At 33.9% G+C, this 24,960-nt stretch overlaps 1 protein-coding gene across 1 annotated transcript in view; it reads right to left on the bottom strand.

Moving 5' to 3' along the window:
• Sema3d (semaphorin 3D) overlaps window positions 1-24,960 on the bottom strand; it is a 185,081-nt gene that overhangs the window by 106,058 nt on the left and 54,063 nt on the right. Inside the window, exon 2 of the mRNA XM_034519617.2 lies at window positions 16,936-17,123. Coding sequence (XP_034375508.1) covers window positions 16,936-17,086 — 151 coding nt within the window. The 5' untranslated portion in view covers window positions 17,087-17,123. The remainder of the gene's footprint in view (window positions 1-16,935; window positions 17,124-24,960) is intronic.

The following is a 24,960-nucleotide window of genomic DNA, read 5'->3' as shown; positions in this document are numbered from 1 at the left end:
AAGTCTCTGAGCTATCTCTACATTGCTCTTTCTTCTATTTTTTGATAATGGTTAAGTCGATGCTTTGAATGATTGTACTCTCTCTCCTGCGAAAGACTGTTCTGTTCTTTGCAGTTCTTAGTTATCTAAGATTGAGAACTTTCCCATCCACTTCAGCATGACTGTTGGTTTCTTTGTTCTCTTCATGTTTAGGCAGTAACGTTGATGAAACTCTATAGGTATTCTTTGCAACAAGAACTCATTATAGAAAACCATAGCCAATCAAAATGAAGAGTTGTTTAGTCCAGTTTTAATGAAAACATCTGGAAAACAACCTGCACACCTCTTGCTTAGGGACTATTATGGATAGACTGTATGGATTGTATGTGTGTATGCTGTGATATCATGCCTCTTAACAAAGAACATTTTCTTACTACTTAAGATGTATGTTTTCTGTTCATATATATTTCAGATAAGTGTGTATACTCCAAACTTGAATTAATTCTGGAAGAATTATAGCCTGAAACCAAAAATATAATGAAAAATTCTAAAAATGATAGTAACTTTAAAATAACTTAATTCAAACCTATAAGTTCACAAATAAAAGCATTTCATCTCCAAAATGAAGATACACATGCTATAGTTATGTTGTATTCTGTCAAACATGACAATTATAATGAATTTCTTAGTTTTTTCTTTGAGGTCTGTCTATAGGCTATGTGTTTTGGGTTTTTAACAATTGTAGACACTTCTATGTAAACCAGATCTTCATAATATATTTCTTTAACCAAATAGATTACTTAACCAAAGTACCTACAGTAGTATCTTAGACTTCTATAATCCTGGGGTACTGATCACCAATAAGGTGGTAAAAACAAATTTATCACTTTTTTAAAGATTGAAAAACAGATGAGAATTTTCAAGTAATTACCTATTAATGTGAAATAAATAAAAAGGGACAGTATCATAGACATAGAAATATTAAAGCTTTTAAATATATGGTAGTCTGAACTGCTTGTAATATAAAATTTATTCCCAAAGGTTTAATGACTATAATCAACAGGAGTATATATTTTTATTATTAGTACTCTTTTCTACTTTCTATTGGGTAATTGTGATTCTGCTCAATTTCTAAGGTAGACTTGAAAAGTTAAATGTAAAATGCAGAAAAACGGTATAACATAGTTAGACATCTTGAATGACTGTGGTTATCAAACCAAACTGTTTCAATAATATTTATAGAGGGTATTTTCTGTACACTAGATTGACATTGAAAATCTATGCTCATTTTTTATTGAGGTAAATATCATTTCTCATATGAGAAGTACACTATTGCAATATAATTTTACAACTCCAAATGCCAAAGGCCTACGTTTTTGGCTCATTTTCAGTGAACATTCCATCTGTTTCATAACTAGAACTGAGAATAAACAAAACAATGGAATCAAGGGAATGGCTAACACAGACATGATTAAAGCTTTTTAAAAGAATATACTTCACACAAACCTCCACTGAATCAGGCAAATCAGTATCTTCTTTGAGATTTCGCTTAATAAAAGTTGAAATGTGCTAAAAATCAAAGTGTTTGAAGAGACTCCCAGGAGTATATTCTCATGTAGTTACTAAAGTATTTTGTTACTTCAACTTTCCAAAACTAATCATTATTCTGAAGCATAGATTTCAATGAAAGGTACAAAGTAAAACCTGACCTAGTATAATGAGTAATAGGACAATTGTACAAGAGTTAGATAGCTGGGGCTGACATATCATTGAAAATGTGATTTAGTGATTTAGGACAAGTTCCTTGACCTCTGTGTCTCAGTTTCCTACTATACAAAATGAAGATAATAGAAACTCGATAGCAACTCCTATCAGCTTGCTGAACAAAGGCATTAATATGACATTGACTTTAAAATAGTGGTTAGCACCTATGACATCATATGAGTTGATCAGTTACTATAGTGATGATGATGGTGGTGATGATGTGTTCTTTTTTAAAGTGTGTGTAAATTCTATGTAAATAAATCATAAAATTTCCCAATCAATATAACTTTCTTGATAAGGAGAAGAGGTAATTTATAGCATTTCTTAAAGTTATGACTATGAAAAAGTTAGTAAATATTGATCTAAATATCTGCACTAATGTCCACTTTGGGCCAACAAAATTGTTTATTAAAGAAACACATTATCTTCTAATAAACCAGAACTATGAAGATTGAAACATATCTGTTAATTTATGATATTCAGAAAATGTAAAAAAGTATTTATTACCTGAATGTTTGTATACTGTAGTATGTGTTATGCATTGAGCAGTATGTACATATTATTAAAAAATCCTCCAGCAAAATCTCTTCCATCGTGGTACACAAACACACACACACACTCCTTTATATATGTGTGTATGCAATATATATATTTATAAAAAAAATAAAACTCAACAAATGTAAAATACATTCTAGAGGAGGTTCAAATGTTCCTACCAAACCATCCCTTGTTTAGTATCTTTCTGCTGTGTCCTTTACCAATCTGACAGTACTGTGGCTTCGAAGCAATGATCGCTAGATAGATAATCAGGTTAGAATAGATTGAGCTACATTATACACCAAAACCTAGGTCATTCACATGTCTTGATCACATCAGTACTGTAACTTGTTATATCATCTTAAGATAGCCAGGCACCATTCAATAAGATAATTTTGCAGAGACTGTACACAGGTAGCATTTACTACAGTTTGTTATCATAATTCTACTCATTGCTATTGATTATTCTGACTTTGATTATTCTGACTTTATAACTCTTTGGACACATGTGTAGAATAAACTTAACATATGAATATTTTCCTATCCTTGTCAATTTTATGAATCTGGTTGTCTTGAAAATTATTTCCAGTGGGAAAAAAGAGAACAAATCTGTGTTAGTTCAGGACAAAGACCAGATCTTCCTTGAACTTTATTTCTCAATATCTTTCTTACAGTCTGGGAAAATTAGGTACTTAACGACTATTTGTACCATTGAATTTAGTCTATTAAATATGAAATACATAGGATTACAAAAATGAAACTTAGAAACACAGTGTCCAGATAACCAAGTGCAATGCCAGGCAGAAATGCTCATCTATCATGTGGGTGACTGGAAACTGTAAATATGTTTTTTTTTCTTTCAAGAAAGTTTCAAGGACTCAAATTGAGTGTTAGAGAGATAAATATGCCTACAGTGCTCAGGCTGGAAGAGGAGGGGTACTGGTGGCGTCAGGAAGACTATTCAGAAATGTTTGAAACAAGAAAAGTCCTTGAAATGCACACACGCCAGCTCAGGGATGCAGACATTTAAGAACTGTGGGTATATATTTTGCCTTTACTTATACAAGGAGAAAAATAAAGTTGATATATTTATTTGGTGTATTATATTTCACCATAACAAATTCTATTTGATTTGGTTTCAAACGAACTTAACAAGAAAACAGCTGCAAAAATATTGACTAACCTGAACGAGCATTATTTCCAAATGATTTAGTGTTGTATTGTGACAGGGATAGCATCAAATGATTAAAGCATGCCTCACCAACCCTCTGTCGCTGAATAAAATAATTAGACTAAAGCATTACACATAAAAATTTCTCAGGCTGACAGACATATTAGGAAAAGACCTTGGGACAGAGATTGGAACAGGTTCCCTCTTCCCTAAACAGCTTATCTCTCTTGCATTTTTTGCCAAACAAAGCACACTTTTTTTGTTTTGTTTTCATGAGATCATACTAAAACATAGAGAACAATTACTCCAGAAAATATATCTTTGCACCTAAAGTTGACACACATCTTAACTTCAGGAGTCAAAAATAGACAATGGCTATTCTGTGTGCAAAATTCAGAGTTTATTTATTCATCTACATTGGAAATACTCAGGAATGTAACTGTCAACATTGTTCTTATAGTTAAGCCCTGTAACCAGGTCAGGATTTCTTCCCTTTCTGCCTTTAGTGAAAGGGCAAAGATGACCCTTTCCATGTCCAGGCTGAGGTCTGTTGTGTGTGCTAAGTTAATCAGAGTCTCTGTTGCTTAGGATGTCAGCACCAATTGAATTTGGTCCCTAAGTGGTCCCTTTGCTTGATCCATATAAATGCTGTGCTGATCCATCAAATATCTAATCATTCCCTTTATAGGTACATCGTTGCATTCTTTCTACCCTGTTACATTCTTCCAGATTTGGAATTTCACCCATATACTGAAATCAACACTTTTGTGTTAGAAGCATTATCATGAAAATTCTGTGATCTAATTATATCCTAAATAAATGAATTAAATATGTCAGTATTTGTCTATTTTTTACGTATCAGCATCATCTTCTACAGTGGATTCGATAGATGGCAGAGAAAGTGTTCATGGTCCATAACCCAGTATAGAAAAATGGAAAGGGTTCTGAGATTCAGAAACTTCACAAAGACACAAATTTCCATGCTTATGGGTACATAACCTTTTCTTTTCTTCATTCTTCTCATCTTTCCTTCTACCTTTCATATTTTCTTTTCAAATCCATGCCCTCTCTGTGCACATGTGTGCATGACACATCCCCATGCACATGCACACATAGGCAACAAACTCAAGTGTTGGTCCTTGGCTTTTACCTTCTCTTTGTGTCTTGTTTTCTGCTGTGTACTCCAGGATAGCTCATTCATAAGTACACAGGGCTCCTCTCTGCCATCCATCTATCTCATTGAAGAAGCACTGGTATTTGAGATACATGCTATCACATCTGGCTTCACAGGTGTTCTGGTCCTCTAAACCCTGTTCCTCATGGTTGAGCTAGTTGTTTCCCTACCTAACTCTTTTGAGACAGACCTCATGAAGCCCAGTTTGCTTAAATCCACTATGTTTTCAAAATTAACCATGGATTTTTGAACCATCTTGCTTTTTTTACCTGCTTGTCATTGATGCGGTTCTTGACATGTGCCACGATATTCAACTCTATGGGATGTTTCAAAGGAGAGTTTCTGTAGGCTTCATCAACCTTTTGTGTATCTGGCAAATGTGATAAGGAAGCCAGGCTTCTCATAGATAATCAGTATAAGGAAGTTAGTATTCTCATCATATTTGATTTTGAAGTACTGATAAAGTCTCCTGAACACCTCTCTTCTGTTGGAAAGAGCTGACAGCATTGTCAAGAATGCTGTGCAAGAGCAAAGAACAGCCTGGTAGAGAAAAGAAGCTAAACCATAGCTGAAGAGAAAATTCAGTGACAAGAGTACTTAAACTAGTCAGACATGGGATAGACTTATTTTCTATAATAAACTTAGCAAACCTGATAATGCTTCTTCAACTTCCTCATCTCTGGGTGAGACTGAGTACTGTGGTATTAGAATTTTTAAAAATTTTGTTAAGATACATGACTTATCAAATATTAAGTTAACTCACATCTTTATTCCTAAATGCCACTCTTGCTTCTAAAAGTAGGTAGCCTCTGCCTTTAGGGGAAAACACAATTGAAGTATAAAATAATTACAAATATGGCAGATTTTATCGATCATTGTGTATGACCATCAGAGTGTCACTTAGGATAGAAATGATTAGTGGGCTTCCTATTATAGGTTTTTCTTTGTGTTAGAGCCCTGCAGCAAAGACTCCTCTCGGGTGAAATAGTCAGGTGCTCCTGTTTGTGAAGGGCAGGGTAAGGACAGGGCAATTCCTGTTTTTTATTGAAACAAATGCTTGCTTTGCAAAGAATTCTTTGTATTTCCTCTTTACTGTCCCTTAATATAATTGTTCACTCAGCCTACAAGCTCATGTGACCTGATGGTCTTCATTCCTACTCTTTACCCCCTCAGAGGAAGGGAGTGGTGAGTAATACTGACTCTAATAAATTTAGCATTAAGCAACACAGACTTCCTCAGTTTTTGAGTGCTAAATGAACATGACCTTAAACCCTTGAAAATTAAATTTACTGCCAGAGATCCTGACCTGGGTGGAGTTGGCAGTTTCTCTCATAAAACTGCATGCCTGACAAATAGCTCTGCACATCCTTTAAAAAGAGAGTCTTTTACTAGATTTCACACACACACACACACACACACACACACACCATAATTGTTAGAAATAAAAATCTATCATTTAAAGAGAATCAGCTTTGAAAAAAGTCAGATTTCATCCCCTGCCAATCTCAGGACCACACTTCTTCAGGAGGAAATCTTGGGTGTAAAAATAGATGCAGATCAAAGCTCAGTCACTCCTCTCTGCCAAGCCAGGAGACTCACCAGAAGTGAGCCCTACCCTCTGTTGTTCATCTTCAAGGAAATAGCTGTCATATCACTGGGACTGAGGATTCTTAAACATAAGGATATATATAGTATCTTCTAATAAGTCTGTTTGAACCATTCACATATAATACTTTAAGCTTGTGTTTCTACTTCAGAATTGATACTAAATTTAACCACTCTCCTAGTTCTGTATTTCTTGGACTTTACATATTAACTTATTTGTTGTCCTAAAATCTCATTTATGGGTTTACTTCAAAGATTTTCACATTCTTTTCATAAAAAATTTTGGCTGTCAGTTCACGAACAATCAAAGGTTTGTGTAAGAAAGCAGAAACAGCAAAAACATTTATTGTAAAATAAAAATTAACTTTCAGTCTTGCAAGTTTTTGGATTCCTTCAGCATCTATAGTAGCCTCTTTGTAATTCCAGCCTTTACTCCTAGGAAACCCATTCCCTTTGATTTATTACAAAAAATTAATTGATAATGGTTGTACTTGACTTCCAGACAAGTTTTAACAGTGTTGAGATCAAATGCAAAGCTTTAGTCTACAGGTGACTCATTACTATCTCCGTAAAAAAAATGATATTCCCAATAACCATGTCTGAATTTAGTTATCTACAGCCAACTGTTCAAACAATACAAAGTATACAAAAGAAAGAATATTATCAAGATTTAGTCATCACCAAATCCCACAAAGAACAGATTTGAAATTCTTGACATATGTGATAATGTCAGTTTGCTAGGTAACATGTTGACCATAAATACTTGTTCTCATGAGTGTAAGCCCAAACTAAAAGAGTAACAATGTAACTAAATTCTCTCTTATTTTTTCAGTGGAATGTTAAATATAAGTCTGTTCTTTTTTGCTGGATTATATTAAATACAGTAAAAAGTAATGAGATTGATTTCACTTACAGAAATATTAATTAGAATCAAATCTATTATATTATCAGATCTATGTTCCTATCAGGAGGATGTGGAGTAGAAGCATAGCAATTTTATCTTGTCACATTATGTTTGTCCATACTTTTAAATCACAACTTTACTCTAAGTTGGTTAGCTTTTAATTGCGTATGCTCCATATAAAATATATCACATGAGTCATTTATGATGTTTTAAACCTATAGTTTCAATAGTGAGTCTTTTTAAATTTTTCAAAAGGTGTTTGACAGATAATTTCCAATTGCTCTATAAGAAAATCATTCTCAAGAATAAGTAGTACTTTCCTGGGAAGCAATGCCACAGTGGACTGGACTTTCTCAGAGTAAATTGGTCCTACCATATATCTTTTCCTGGATCCTTCCTTTAAGACTTTTAGGATTGTCAATTATCAAGGAATTTTACTCCAAATATCAGTGAGCATGTGCTCAAGACAAGTACATGAGTGTTAAAGATCTCTCAAAGTCATATCATAATACTTTTGTATTGGAGTTGTAAAGCAAATATGAAAAAAAAAGATTCCTTATAGTTAGATTATTTCAAAATAGAGAACAAATAGGCTATATTCATTATGATTTTTTTTAAAAATCTTATTTTACAATACTTATAATTTTAAACATCAATTTCTCTTAAAGTTAGGTAAATGCATATCAAACAATGGTCAAGCCACATGTGAGGCTTTGGTCACAGCTGAGATGTTTCACGCCATCTGCATCCCAAGTCTTTGAACAAGCCTTCTGTTTTTCCTGGAAGTTGTTCAAACCATGTCCTCACTCTTTCTATTATGAAATTTAAAATAAATTGTCACATATATGTCTTGTTTTCATTTATCATGCTGGTCACAAGTGACAATTACTACTAAATTTCCACTGCTTTGCAAAAATTTTCATATTGGCTTTTCATTTAAACAGATGCCAATTTTCTTTAAGATTTTTCTCCAGGTTTTGTCCAGATGATGGCCTCTGATCTGGTGGATGTTGTCAGAAGGGTGATAATGTCCTTCTCACACATGCCTGCAAGAGGGTACTTCTCCAACTCAGGCAGTATTTATACAGTATAAGCAGTAAACTCATACGTCCCATTATATTTCTATATTTCCTGTTAGGCACCATAAGAACCTCTCCCCAAGATGGCGATGGCCACCCGAGGGCCGAGTGATAAACAAGTCCTTATTAGGTGTGAAGGCTGTGCTTCAAGGTGGCCCGATCTTACGCAAGCATCACGAGCCTATGGAGAGATGATATGTGGCATGAGTTCATGGGCTCCTGGCAGGATTTATAAGCTGCGCCAGGGAAGGGCTCGCGGGCTCGCCATCTTGACTACCAACTGCTAAGCATCCTGAGTAAACTGCTGTGAGAAGGAACCGGTTGCTCCATGTCTTAATTCCTGCTGGTCAGGGTTGGCGCGGCACAATTTCCCACAAGTTGTTTATGTCCCATAAACTTTGTGATATCTGTTAATGACTTCAAGTACACCTAAAGTCCCACCACCTCTTGTAAGTTTTAGTTCAGTTCCCTAGTTGTTAGTTTTACCTATAAAAGTGTCATCCTTCTGACTGTAATGACTCTGAGCACACAAATATGTCTCCACACCCAACATTTTACTCAGATTTAGTTTTCTTCTCTTATTTCTTCACTTATCTTAAATTTTGATAAATATCTGTCATTACCTCTGCCTCCATTTCACTTCGTGGACACCAATACCCCGTTAAAATGGAACATTTAATTAAAAGTTCAAAAGAAAATTTCTCTACTTCTCAAATATTTATTCTTCATACAAGTCAGGCTAAGATTCAAATCATTCCTCTAGATTCCTTAAATACATTTACAAATTATTTTGTTTGAATCAATCATTATGCATAACATCAATCCCTACACATGATTCTGCCTTTACTAATTTTCTTAATAATCACTAATTATGCAAATTCTTAAATGAAAATTCTCTAATGCTAATGGGTACTTTACACAAAATATTTTAAACTTCTTTCAATATTGAAGGTCAATTTCATATTATATTTGAAATTCTTTAGAACATTTTATTTCAAATGTCATCTTTAAATAGTTATTTGGAGTGTTTCTTTTGTTCCTTAAAAATCCTAGAAGTCAAGCTGACAAGCTGGCTCAACGTGTAAAGGTACTCTCCATCTAGCTTGATCATTAGAGTTGGATCCCTGAGTCTTACATGGTGGAAAAAGAAAATGACTCCTGTAAATCTTCCCTTCACTGCAATACACATATTTGGCAAGCACGTAACATACACACACACTCTCTCACATACACACACACACACACACATGCATGCACACACAAATGTGCTTTAAAATATCTTAGTTTCTCTTGTTGGTAAGAGTAATATCTAAATTATTGCTATATTTCAGTACATGAAAAATTATAATAAAGATATAACCAATAATTTTCAAAGTAATGTTTGTTTACCTTGATTATTTCTTACCATCCAGGCAGATTTTGTTACAGATTGTTCATAATATAGAGATGTTAATGTGCCATCTGGAATCCCAACTGTGGCTGCCTGTGGTGACATCCACATGCTTATGGTCCACATGCTCATGTTGAAAGGGAAGAAGAGCCCGAGGAAACAAAGCCATCTAGAGGATTTTATCTCAAGTTTTACCTTTATTTCAAGTCAGCTGTGATTCTTTTTAATACACAGACTGTCATTCAAATCTAAGAGAAGGCTTGAGGGTATGAATTTCTCAGGTGGTGCTGATTTGACTGATGCCTGAACCCCATTTAGAACAGAAATGCAGGAAAACCCTGATGCCTCTTTGTGCTCTGCTTGAATTTAAGAGCTTGATTTTTTCCTTTATATAAACAGAGACTCTCAAACTCTTAACCCTAACATGTGAATTTATGCAGTTTTACAAAATTGTATTGGTAAGATCTGAACATTACTAAGCCATTCCTACAGCTAATGGTTACAAGCAGTTGACAGCCTATTTCACTTAAACTAAAGATGTAAAACCTGCCACCAACTCAAATCATCTAATACTGCAGAGAAGTAAATTCCTTGTGAATGGATAAAATCACATGGAGCAATTGTAGGATTGGATTAATTGTGTGTTTTTAAAAAAGGGTTTGTCACATTATCCATGACAACCTTTGTGCCCCAAATACTTAAATATCATTATGTATATAAAGACATAAGTGTGCTTTATATGTGCTTTTCAAAGACATATAATATTAAAACTTTTTGAGTTTTGTCACAATTTTCATTTAGTGATAACATCGGACAGCAATTTCTCTATTATTTAAATTTTTCCTCAAGAAGAATCTACCACCCAGGAGATCTACCTAGCTTTCCTGCGAGGAAACGTAGACCAGGAATAACAAGTGCCTGTTCTGCTAGAACACGGAGAGTGCATTTTAGAGAAAGGGCGGAACCTCTCTATGTCTTCCATTTTTTTTACCTCTTCTGGATGTGCTTTCTGTATTAATATTTAGAATTAATATATAAACAAGATACTTTCCTACAAAAATTGTACATATAATTATACTGACTATATTAGCACAAGTTCATTACTATTGTGTCTTTCACTTTACATTACAGTTTTTCTCTACATTACTGGAAGTCATGATGTGTACTACGGCTTTAGTCAAACACACCTGTTAAATACCAATTTTCTTTTTAGTAAATAAAAGCATTCATTCTAGGTCCTATGGTTTCATTTATCTTTTCATGGTGAATAAAGATAATCAGGCATGATATTGGGTGAATCAAACTGATCAAGTTCTATAAGGCAATCTAGAAGGAGATTTCTAGTTGAAACACATGATAAACTTTATAGCTAAATGAATTAGTTTGTAAAAATGTAAAAAAAATGGATTTATGTACTTATGCATTTAAAATTCAAGATCAAATGAAGGAACATTCCATGAAATAAATGAAGTTATCATTATAAAATGGCAGATAAAAATGTAACAGAAGACTTCAAATTTTTTTGGTAATGAAAACTCATGTACATTTTGGTTTCTACTATCTAGAGTTGTTGAAAAGAATACATTACCAAAGAAATCGTGGTGACATCTCCTAGGTTTTCATCTTGATATGTGTGTTCCTGAATATGTCATAGTTCCCTATCACAATTAAGGTAGGGATGGAATAATAGCTCTTGGATTCAACAAATGGAAGCATACAATAGGTTTCGCTCTTTCAGAGCTTTTTGCTCCGGGACAAGTCATTTAGGCTCTCGTGTTTCATATGACTTATCAATTAAATGTACCTTGAAGCAATGGCTTCCCCAGAATTGGGTAACTCATACAGGGATGAGGAATCTGCGTAGTGGACTTTTTCATTCTCTTCATGAGCCTTCTACATGATCATTAACAGTCATTGTAAGAGTGTTATGAGACACCAAAGTTGATTAGTTCCCAAAATTCTATATTATAAGGTTGAGGCATATATTGGTCATAGAATATTCTGCACAGGCTTCAGTTCTCAGCATAACATATAAAATAATTGAGTCAACATGAATTTATATTATGTCTTTTTGTGTAAACTATAGACATCTGAATTTTAAACAGAGCATGGTGCCACATGTCTGAAATCTCAGTGTCTGAGAGGGAGAGATGGGAAAATCAAGATTCATAGATAGCTTGGTCTACACAGTGGGTTCTAGGCTATCTTAAGTTTCATGAGATCCATCTACACACGCATACATACACACACACACACTATAAATTTATTTTAAAATGTCAACATCACTGTTGAAGCCATGATGAAAGCACAGTTTATAGGACAAATATATGCAATGATTATGCAATACAAAATCAATAGAGGTATAATAATCCTACTGTTATCATCACATATTTACCTAGAAAAGATGCACTGAGTAAATACGTGAAAATTCAAAACAGGAAAGAAGGAAATCCTTTTATACAATAGATCAAAACAAGCTTCTGCAGCTTAGTGGCTGAAAGCCAAGTCTTTATTATAAAGAACATCCTTTGGATGAAATAGTTACAATTGTGTTGAACTTTAAGAAATCACTCAAAATGATCTTACAGCTGCTCCAAATACCTCAGACTTCTGCTGACCTGGAAAGGTGAGATTTGTAGTGGGAAGGTGAGATACTGTCTTCTTAAAACTAATTTTTAAAACCAAAGTTGGGATTTTTTCACTTTGGTTGATTGTTTTTCAGTATTTTTCTCATGCTAGTTAAGGCAGAAGCATGAATTTTAGTAGAAAAAAAAGGGTCACAAAATAAAAGGACAACGTGTTAACTGATGCTTGTGACTGAGAAATGGGAGTATGGGATACAAGCAATGCAATTCAAAATGATACCAAGATAAAAGTAAATTTGTATCTTATAATTTTCTTTAATTCAAGAAGAGGATAGTTTTTAAAAAGATATGTAAAAGAATTATATTTCTTTCCTTCTACACACCTGTATTTAATGTAGAAAATGTAAATATAAATGCTGGCTCAGAAAAGCTACCATTATTGTGTATAACTATTGATAACTTCCAAATGAAAACACCACATAATTTAAAGTATCATGGATATTTCATAGAGGGATTTGATATGTACAATTTTGTTTTAATTTTACTGATACTTATTTTAAAATATGTATAATTACTAGTTTGATGTCCAGCCTAAGATATATTTGTTTATTCTAAAGTGCAATGTTATTCCATGATTTAGACTCAATACTATATATTTTAGTTTGTATGCTTATGTTTATAATCCAATTTGTATTTTGCAATTTGTATATGCTGTAGGATAAAGGTGATAATTTTTATGAATCCCATGGATCTCAAATTGGTATTGTATCCATTTCAAATTCTCACTGAATTTTATATGAATCACAAATCCAAAGTATTTATAAAAGCTAACTGTAGCACACCGGATTTCACAAAGATAGGATAATATTGCTACATTATTATTTTTGTAGAACTGAATTTCACAGTACTGTCAATGAGAAGTACTGTTTATGTAATCCCCTCTTCTAAACAAGTCTGATCATCACATCTCAAATAATACTATCCTGGATGAAACATGTGTTTTCTGTTTTCATAATGTTTGTTGAAAGTCATGTTTGTTGAAATGATTTTGTGGAAGTCCAAACTACCCAGGCAGAGGTGCTTCCTCAAGAAGTCCAAGACTGTATACAAAGAAAATATACTGTCAACCAATGCTCAAGACCTTTGATGTTCCAACTCCAGCCAACGTCTGACTATGTATATACTCAGGGAACTAGAATCCATTTGCTTATAGTAAACGTACAAAGTTTCCTGGTGGATGCTCTTCCATATCAGTAGTCATTCAGAATGAGGGCTGCCATAACAAAAACATTAAACCGTGGCTTTGAAGATTGTCTTTGCTAAACAATAGCACATCTAAGATTCTTTTGAATATCACTGTGTTTTCAGAGGCCAGAGGAGGGTGTGGAGTGTCTTATTTTAGAGCATTTCTTTTTTTTTTCTTTTTTTTTTTTTTTTTTTTTTGCAGCACAGCCTCTCCCTGAAGCTGTGTATGCACTTCAACTAGTTTAGAAACCAGCAAGCCTCAGCAATCTTCTTTTCTCTGCACTTTCATCCACCTCAGAGATGTGATTACTGATGTTTTCAAGATGGCCAGATTTGTTATTGTAGGGAATAGGATCAGAACCCTAGTCCTCATCACTGTAGATGTCTTAATTGCTTAATCATCTTTCTAGCCCAACTTAAAAAAAACTTCAGAGACGAAAAATGGAGAAGAGACTGAGAAAAAGGAGGTCCAGTGACAGGCCTAACTTAGGATCCATATCAAGGGGAGGCTCCAAGACCTGACATTATTACTGATGCTATAGTGTGCTTACAGACAGGAGCCTAGCATGGCTGTCCTCCAAGAATCCCTACCAGCAGCTGACTGAGACAGACACAGATACTTACACCCAACCATTGGACTTAAGTTGGATGCCCCTGTGGTTGAATTAGGGAAAGGTTGGAAGAAGCTGAAAAGAAAAATGACCCCATAAGAAGACCAGCAGTCTCAACTAACCTGGACCGAGATCTCTCAGACACTGGACCACAAAACAGACAGCATACACTAGCTACTCTGAGCCCCCTGACACATATATAGCAGAGGACTGCCTGGTCTGGCCTCAGAGGGAGAAGATGCACCTAACCCTTGAGAGACTTGAGGCCCCAGGGAGTGGGGAGGCATGGCAGAGGGGGGCATCCTTTTGAAGTTTGGGTGGGGAGGAATGGGAAGAGGAAATATGGGAGGAATGACTGGGAGGGAGGCAACAACTGGATTGTAAAAAAATTAAAAGTAATAATAATAATGATAAAAAGATAATATCACAACATAACTATAAAGAAAATTCAAGAAATAAAAGTTGTGACAAAGACCATGCCGGTTATGATGAGAAATGGCTATAGTCAGTTGCAGCACTCAGCAAGGAACGTAATGAATTGAGGTTTTGCCTCAGTAACAGAGAGACACTGTGTTTCCAAAACTGGGAAGAAAGTCCTCAGTACCACCACAAGAAGAACTTTTCTGTTGTGGCTTTATTTTGATAGACTGTATTGTTAAACAATAGCTGTCTTCTGGTCCTTATCTGTTAATGTAGGCAACTGTAGCATCTCAGGTTCAGCTTGCACTGTATGTTTGCTGTTCGTGCCATAAGTGCCCAAACCCATTGCACGTGTAGTAATTATAAAGTCTTACAAGACTCTAGTTGTTAAATTGAGAATCTGACTGTTTAGGTATCATATTCCAGAAATTGTTGCTTTTTTCCATGAAAATTATTTTATTTACTTGAAGATCATGAGGATTTTTTTGAGGAGAATTTAATGTTTGCAGACAGATTTAATATATCTTTTCCTTTGGACAATAGTCAATCAATCAATCTATCTATCCATCTATCTATTATCTATCATCCTCTTTATCTATCTATATTCATTATTTAGATAATTAGTTTGTTCTTAAGGCAAGTTCTTGCTATGTAGCACAAGCTGTGCTTAAAGTTACCATCTTCTTGCCTCAAGGTCATGAATCTTGGGATTGTAGGCATAAGTAATGCAGGTATCAAACTATGAGTTTTGCAACATGTTGCCTGAGTACTCAAAGTGCTTAGTGGGAGCTGTTCATTCTGACTGATCTAAGCTCCTGTAAATCTCAGCATCTTTGACTCTAAATATGCTAGTTTAGCACCTAAAGTGTTTTTTGTTTCTCCCATACTTTCCAGTAGATCACCCTCATATGGATTTCTGTTGCCTATTGTTCAACAGTATTGAAGAGAACCCAAGTAATAAAAGGAATTATTGCAAAGAGCATGCCAGTCTTAGTGACTCATGGCTGTAACCTGAGCATTCAGCAAGGAAGGTCACAGGCATGAAAATAGAGTGGTAAAAATCTTTGGCTTTGGTTTTTATTTTCCAGACACACCTTATATGATGCCAACTGGTTTATTTGGGTGGAGGGGGAGGGAACACAAAATAAAATACATTTGTAATTAATTAATTATATAAATTTCAAGTATAGCTTTTAATTTTGGTTGAATAAAAATTCTAAGTTATATCTCATATTGAGACTATTATTTATATAAAGAAGCTTCTCCTATGATTTTAATAATCCAATTAAATGATATTATATATATAAATATATGAACATTTTAAAGATTCTCAACTCTTTAAAAGATGAAACATCAAATCAAAATGCCAATATTTTTCATTGTTCACATTGTTTATTTATTTATTTTTATTTATTTAATGTATAAAAGTACACAGTAGCTGCCTTCAGACACACCAAATAAGGGCATCAAAGCCTGTTACAAATGGATGTAAGCCACTATGTGGTTGCTGGGAATTGAAATCAGGACATTTGGAAGAGGCTGAGCCATCTCTCCAGCTCCCATTTTTATTCTTAATGCTGGGATTGAACCCAACATCCTGCAAATGTAAGGCAAGAACTCTGCCACTGTGCTTCATTCCAACCCTAAAAGCCAACACATTAAATTGCAACAAGTAGAAAATTAAGATTTTGTCTCCTCTTTCATTTGAAATACAATTAACTTTTATCATCACCAGTATTAATTTTTTTTTTGGAGGAAGGGCATCCTAAAGATCCGAAGATATTAAAATTACCATTTTAATTTTAATAGAAGTTCAGAATAAAGTTGTTTTATTTTCCCTGCAGAGTTTTTAAAACTTGTATTAATAAGCCTAGTATAAGTCACAGGAAGGGAAAAAATAAAGACTTCAGACACAAGATTTAGAAAAAAAGCTATATACAAACACTTATATAATGGATAACTACATTATGTTTTTATATTACTCATTCATATTAATATAAATATTTAAAGATGATTATCTTATATTTTAATTATTGCCTTGAATTGCATGGATTTCGTACTTGTTTTGCCACTACAAAACATGTATAGTTGGTTTCTTAGCTCTTGTAGACTGTGAAACTTTTAGGTGTAATAATATCGTACTGTTCAAAATATACTTTAGTTTGGAATAGTTACAGTAATTAGTAAAAATTTTATAGAACTTACTTTTATATTGTTACAGATTTGATTTTTAATGCAAACTAGATACACCATGTAGACTAAATTAATCATTATAAATATTACTGGAAATGTATGTGGGTAGTTTAGGTATCCTTTTTTCATGAAAGTAAGAGTTGCAGCCTGTGTTCTAAATAATATACTGACTAATCTTACTTTGTAGAAGTAATACATGTTTTAAATAAAAGAAATAGTGTAATCAAAGAAGACATTCAGATATTCTAGTGAAAACTGTAAGATATTTATGTACTTACCTTTGTAGGTTAGCTTGAGTCGTGGAATATTTTGTTTAGATGTTTCAGTGACAGGAAGAAACAGCACAGTCGTGATTAGCATCATCCAAGCATGAAAAAGGTAAAGATCTTGACTTCTGGACCTTGGGTTCTCATCTTTATGAGCGGTCATGATGAGGATTTTGTCTTTTAAATACTGTTAGTTCACCCTTAAGAAGCAAAATAAGAAAAAGAAAATACTACTCAAAGGCAACGTTTTAGATTCTCCTAGAGTTAGCATGTTTTCTGAAAGAATAGCATGTTTCCAAGTCATCATTCCTCCTTTCCTTTGCTTTGTTTTGACAGACATGATACAGAGAAACTGAATCAGAGCTAAGTAATAAAATTCAAGTTTGTCTTTAGTTGGAGGAATGAATGTACTGGTAGAAATTCAACTATTTTGTTAATGAATAACTTTCTTCTCCTTGAGTTGTTTTAATTTTGTTTAAATGCATATCTCCAAAGAACCATGTTTTTTTCCAAAGCTTGGTGAATGTATTCATAAAGTAAAAATGATGGTAGAGCTCTATTTGTGACTCATAATAACCCTCCAATGGTAAAGATCCTCAAATGGGAATAGACAGAAGACAGTATTTCCCACTTTCTGGCTTACAAGGCCTTACAGATGTTTAAGTTTGTCAAATTAGACCATGGTACAGAAGATTGTTAGCATGCCTCTGCCATTACTGAAGATAAATCTGTCCTACAGACTTCACATAATGTTATGTTGTAAAATACAAAAATTTATGAAAGGAGATAGTTACTAACTACACTGTCACCAGCCAGTGATTGGATGTGCTTTAAGGTGCATATAAATGTTTAACCCCATATTTCAAACTAAACCTAAAATTGAGAGTTACAAATGGAACTTATTAAACACTTATGTCAGATATATTCAAAACATGTTCTGTATAATCCAAGTATCAATGGACCAAAACTCATCAAATAATTTCACTGTTGAGAAAACATGTACAGAGTTAAATAATTCTTCAAATGTCATGTGGTTAACTAACAGAGGATTCAAAACAATTGATCAGGCCCAATCTAGTGGCTACCTTCTTCATGCCTAAACCCACCATATTTTTTGTTTAGCCTCCATTGATCTTCAAATTCTAATGGGAACTTTACTTTCTCTTTCCTTACCATTAAGGTTCATCTATTTTTCTAGTCAACAAAAAAGATACTGTGAGATTAAAGTCTAGTAGGTAGTTTGCAGTTTTTAACTGTTAAACAGATAACACAGGTATTTCCTTGTTAATAACTTCATATAAAATAAGCATGAATCTATTTTGATTAGTGTTATTAATTATTGCCTTTCAGAATAAATATTTCAAGCTTATTTGTGTTAGTTTTAGAATAGTTAACTAAAATTGATTATTTTCTTTAGGAGCATCAATTACTCAGTTTTCTGAAGTGTGTGGCATACTTTTGTTCACTGGTTCAGATTTTGGTGCTCTGTATAAAAGCTCAGGCCTCCTTCATGCTAGGAAAGCTTTATATCTGTAACCTATGGACCATAACTGATTAAGATTTTCAATGTTAAAGTTACTTTAAATCGCAGACGGTAAAAGCCATTCCTGAAATTAAAATAACATCAAGTTTTAAGGGATATTAATTCATGTATATGGCTGATGGGCATTGAGGATTTATTTGAATTTTATGTAAATTTTGTCCAGAAAAGGCTATTTTTTTTTGTTTTTGTTCAACTAACTACAAATAGGAAACCAGAGGGAAAGCCCCAAGCTGGAAAAAATACTGGCCACCACCCCTCCCCCATAGAACAAGGGCAGGTGGTCCTACCCCATTTTTCCATCTAAGTGGACCCTCCTCCTCAATCTGCTGCAGCATCTATGGGGCAGGATCCCCTTGCTTAGTGTGGGGTAGTAATTTTTAAAAATATTTTTACCATCTACACTGAGTAAGTTGTCTTGTCTCAATTACCTTGATTATCTTCAAAATATGTATAATAATAATACAATTACCTGTTGGGTATAATATATGACCTAGTGTTCATGGAGAATTGCAATCAGGTTTCTTTATATATTTATTTAATGATATCTTAATTAAAATAACACTTAACACTATTTTATTCACATTTATCGATACTTCTTGAAATTTTTACCCAAGTGAATGCAATGTAACAAATAAAAGGCATGAGCGCTATTCTTGGTTCTCAACCTGACTACATCTTGAATTAACTAAAATTTGGATGGGAACGTCTGCTGAGTGGGATTTTTTTTAATTATTTGAAGTGAGAAGATCTACTTCTAATTCAGATTTTTTAACATAAAACAACAAACGTTTAATCAAGATCTTTTGAGTTGGGAAGATCTGCCTTTAACCTGTGCCATACCCTCTGTTGGGAGTCTGTATAACGGACATGGAAGAAGGAAGCTCTCTTTCTCCCTACTTGCCTTCTCCTTCCTGGCAACTCCATTAATTCACTGACATTAGGGCCGACATCTTTAGTATTCTGGCATATACTGAAGACCAGCTGAGAAATACAGCCTTGACAACTGAACTGCTGGATTTTTGGACCTTCTGTTAATAGGCAGCCATTGTTGAATTAGTTAGACCAGAGCCCACAGCCTGTCGCCATTCCAACAAATCATATATATGTGAATGTGTACACATACATATATGAACATGATACATTGCATATTCATTCTGTAAGCTCTAGTTCTCTAGAGAACCCCAACTCCTGCTAAAAATTGTCTTCTGCTCTCCACATAAACTCCTTGGTACATATAAATGACACCCTTATATCTTTCATACAAACCATATTAAATTTTAAGTGATTATTAGACCAGCAGCCACTTTTAAAACTTTGTGCAACTTAGAATTATACAAATATTAATATAACATGCTAAAAGAATTTTATTTAAACAATGCATTTGAAATAACTCTAAAAATTAAATATCGGTTTCATTTATGTATTTACATATGTGTGTGTGCATTTGTGTGCATGTGCTTGTGCATATGTGTGTGTATGTGTGTGTGTGTGCATGGTCACTTGTGTGAATACGTACATTTGTATTGGGAATCCAGATGACCGTCTGGTTTTATTTCTCAGGCAATGCCCACATAATTTCTATTTGATTTTTGTTTGTTTGTTGAGAAAGGGTCTCTCACTGGCCTGGAACCTACTGAGCAAGTTAAGTTGGCTGGCCAGAAGGTTCTAGGGTTTCATCTCCTCTGATATAATATTACAAGTACAAACCACCATGCCTAGCATTTTTATTTTAATATTGGTTTTGAGACTTCAACTTGGATCCTCATTTTAACTACTAAATCATTTCTGTAGTCCATGAATTTTTAAAAAGCACTGGTGAAGTATGTTTGCACCATTGCTGTAAAACACTTCTCTCTTGTTAAAACTGCTAAAAATCAAATCAGATTTGAATTATATTTTTAACTACTCAGTGTCAAATAAAGTCGATGTTTCAACCTTTTAGTTTGTCCTTATGCTCTTGAAAATAATGTTTTCTTGTCCCATAGATTCACCTCATGTGTTTCCTGACTTTGACAATGCTTCTCACAAGTGTATGTTTGTCTATTTAACTTTAATAGATACTTCAATTTTAATTATATGCAACTCTCTTTTTCTCTCTCACCCCATCTCTGTGTGTGTATGCATGCATACCTACACACACACACACACACACACACACACACACACACACACACACGTGAATGGCATCTGCACAGCCCAGAGGTCCCTGGAGCTAGAATAACTAATTGTGAGCAATTCAATGTGGGAGCTTATAACTGAACCTGGGCTCTCTGCACAGTATATATTTTGAACCACTCAGCTGTCTCTCCAGGCTCTACTGAATTTATCTGGAGACAGAGTTTTACTATATAGCCTCTTCTTGTCCAATGCTACGTAGCTAAGACTGTTCTCAAGCTAGAGCTTGACCACTTACCTTTGACTCCTAAATTCCAGGATAGTAGATGTGCATTACCACTCCTGGATTAAGTTTTATGTACATTTTAACTATATATGGCTTGGCATAACATTTGTATATATAGATATACTTACATATGTATTTTTACATAATATACATAACTTAATATTTATATGATGCATGTATTACATAATATTTATATATTATATAATTTGATTCATTAATATCATATCTTACTCTCAGTTTTTTAATGTTGGGGAAGATTAAATTTATTCCAGAAGTAAAATTTTCTTTCTGTGTTAGTTATTTTTGTTGTGATAAGCACCACAGTCAACATAACTTAAGGAGGAAAAGGTTTATGTGGTTCATAGGTTATAGTCCATCACTGAGAGTAGGCTGGCCTCATGATAAGAACCTGGAGGCAGAAAGTGAAAAGCAAACCATAAAGAAAAGCTGTCTGCTGTATTGCTTCAGGTTTACAGTCAGCTAATTTTCTTATACAACCCAGGTCCACCAGGTCACGATGGCACTGTCTACTGCTGCCAGTGAGCTTTGAACTCCTACAACAGTTAGCGATAAGGAAACCATGCTCACAGGCGAATCCAAGGGAGGCATTGCACAGTTCGTATTCTTTTCTCAGGTGTCTTTATTTTGTATCAAGTTGCCAAAAACTAACCTGCACAATATACAAATTATTAAAATACAACAAAATGCTTCTAAAATTGAGATACAAGAAATGTTATAGAAAGCAGCTTAAGAAATAATAGTCATTTATAAGTAAGTTTAAAATAGACATGGATTATACTTCATTAGTAAGTTTAAGCTAGACATGTACTCATCCATGAAGGACAGAACAGATGATGAAAAACAGTAAGAGAGAATTCAAGAAATAGTGATTCTTGGCTCTGGGTTCTGGAAAGGTTAAGAAGGTTGCAAGATAGCTCTTGGTAGATAGTTATGAGCAGAAGGGAAGAAGAGGAATGTATAATTGAGTGGGATTTGATGGAAACTATACCAAAGAGAAAATTTAACTTTTTAAGTTCATCTCATGCCATTGTAAAACCTAACATATACATTGCTGTTCTGTCCTTTGTGTTTGCTCATTAGTGTGAGTTGGTCCCATTACACCTACCAATGCCTGTCTCCTTTCATTCCATATTTCTTTCATCTTTCTGTCTATCTGTGACAAGATTGCTAGTATCTAGTTCCATCTTACCAATAGCCTCAGTGTGCAAGCATGCTCCCTACATCCTCTGAAAACGTGAGAAATGGGTGGAGCAAATAAACTGAATAGACAAAAATCTCCATTAAGTTTAGGATTTCAGAGTACCTGGACATGTGGAGGACTGATTTGTTTTGGATATGTAACAGTGTATGTAGCAGGGATGCATGTTTACATATGGAGCAAGAAAGAGAACACACCATATGTGCAATTTATTAGCAATAATGACCTCAGTTTGGGACATTTTCTGAAAATTAATGACTAGTTGAGGTTAATGGCCCTTGGCTATGTACTGAGATCGCTACTCCTCCAACTGGTCATTAATCGCTAAGACATGCCCTGTGCCTCCAACATCGTCTGTTAAAAAGATTGATGCTTTGGGTCCAGTGAACAGTGGCCATACTGTTTCTCATAAACCCACTCATTCATAATGTTAGGTAAGTTAAAAAATCAAAGCATTGCACGCTTTACTGTGATGACATTCTGGTAAGTGCCTACACGTGCTGAAACATACCAAAGGGGAGAAATAACATACATAAAAAGTGTTTGAAGTGTTATAACGTAAAAAATGAATAATTTTCTACTACTAAATTCATTTTTCACACACTATTTTTCCTGTCCTTTTTCCTTTCCAACAATTCCTTAAATTCAATATTTGATCTTTTAGTAGATTATGAATAAATATATTTGTCAATAACCTCTCTACTAATACATTGATATGTTCTATCTTTGTGTGTGTATATGAGTGTCCACATATACCTAATACACGTGTATAAGTCCTACATCTGGGAGGAATTATGAATAAATAGAAGTAGGTGTGAGTTACCCAAAGTGAGTGGATTTAGTGAATTGCATAGGTTGTATTGCATGCTACTGTCTGTAACAAGCTCGACCTGGAGCCAATTAGCTGCATATAATATATTCCAGATGTTCATTGAGACAAACAGCACTCTTGGGTATCTTCAGATGTGGAGCCAATGGGGAGTGTTCTGATTATGAGAGTTTTACACACTGTTCCACTAAATCAGAGATTTAAAAGCACAATCTAACACTCAGGAAGGCCCATGCCATTTCCCCAAGTAATATAAAAAGTCCAAAGCTTATTATATGGATGGTAACTCATCAAAAATTTTATTTGAGAAACAAGATATATAAAATTTTATGTGAATTTAATTGATGTGACTTATTTACAGCAACTTGTTAAAACTGTTAAGGCAAGCTGATGAATTGTTAATATTAATTTTTTTCTATATAAAAAACAATAATTAAATTATACAGTAATTTTTTAGACATGAAGATTTAAAACCAAGAACATTGAAATTTAGGATTCTGTCTCAGGGGTGTGTGTGTGTGTGTGTGTGTGTGTACAAATATAACCTTTACATATTTTGGCTCAAGTCAAGAGAAAAAAATCTATAATAATCCCAAATCAAAACTAGTACCTTTGCATTTTTAATACACATAATATCTTACTACTTTAAAGTAATTAAGGCTATCCGTTCACTTTCTTCTAAATTAAAATATCAACTAATCATTGCTCCTACTATCTTTATCTCCCTTCAGCCCTTTCATATAATATCTCTTGCTCATTCTCACATCCTCAGCCTTTTGTTATTATTTTTGTTTTTTTAATTTTAAATATAGTTTGATCATATTTTTCCTATCCCAAGTTTTCCCCAAAACCGAGAAAACAAAATAATTTATCCCGCTTCATCTCAGTGATGTAAGGATGGTTCAACATACAAAAATGTGAATGTAATCCAACACATAAACAAACTAAAAAAAAAAACTCAATATGCTCATCATCTTAAATGTTAAAAAGCCCTTAACAAATTCTAAACGTTTCATGGTAATAGTCATGGTTATGTTAGGAAGACAAAGACATAACCTAAGCATAACAAAGGCAATTTACAGCAAGCCTATAGCCAACATCAAATTAAATGGAGAGAAACTTAAAGAATTCTACTAAACTTAGTAATATGCTGTCTACTCTTTCTGCATTTATTTGATATAGTACTAAGTAATATAATATAATCTGGCTAAAGCAGTAAGACAATTAAAGAAAATAAAGAAGATACAAATTGGAAAAGAAGAAGCAAAAGTATCATTATTTTCAGACAATATAATAATATACATAAGCAATTTTAAATATTCTGCCAGGAAACTCCTACAGTTGATTAAAATCTTCAACAAAGTGGCTGCATACAAGATAAATTCATACAAATTAGTAGCCCTCCTATAAACAAATGACAAAAGGACTGAGAAAGAAATCAGGAAAATAACATCCTTCACAATAGGTACAAACAATATAAAATATCTTGGGGATAACATTAACCAAGCAAATGAATGACTTGTATGACAAAAACTTCAAGTTTTTAAAGAACAAAATTGAAGAAGATTGAGAAGATGGAAAGATTTCTCATAATCATTAATTGGTAAAATTTTAAGAAAAGTGATCTGAAGATTCAATGCAATTCTCATCCAAATTCTAACATAATTCTTTTCAGACACTGAAAGAGCAAAAATCAATTTCGTGTGGAAAAAAAAAAAAAAGAATAGCTAAAACTATCCTGATCAATAAAAAGACTTCCAGAGGTATTGCCATCCTGGATTTAAAACTCTACTACAGATATTTAGTAATAAAAATTGCATGTTATTGGCATAAAAACTAACAGGTTGATATGTGGACTTGAAGGCAAGACCCAGACATAATCCACATACCTATGGACATCTGATTTTTGATAAAAAAAATAAAAGGCTAGAAATATAAATGGCCCCAGTCATTCTGGAAGTCTTCCTGTAGAAGAATGCAAATAGATCCATAATCATCACCCTACCAAAAAATCAGGTCCAAATAGATCAAATACATCAACATAA

Source organism: Arvicanthis niloticus, chromosome 15, assembly GCF_011762505.2.
Source record: "Arvicanthis niloticus isolate mArvNil1 chromosome 15, mArvNil1.pat.X, whole genome shotgun sequence".
In the NCBI taxonomy this organism is placed as follows: domain Eukaryota; kingdom Metazoa; phylum Chordata; class Mammalia; order Rodentia; family Muridae; genus Arvicanthis; species Arvicanthis niloticus.
This window is presented reverse-complemented; position numbering and strand designations above follow the sequence as displayed.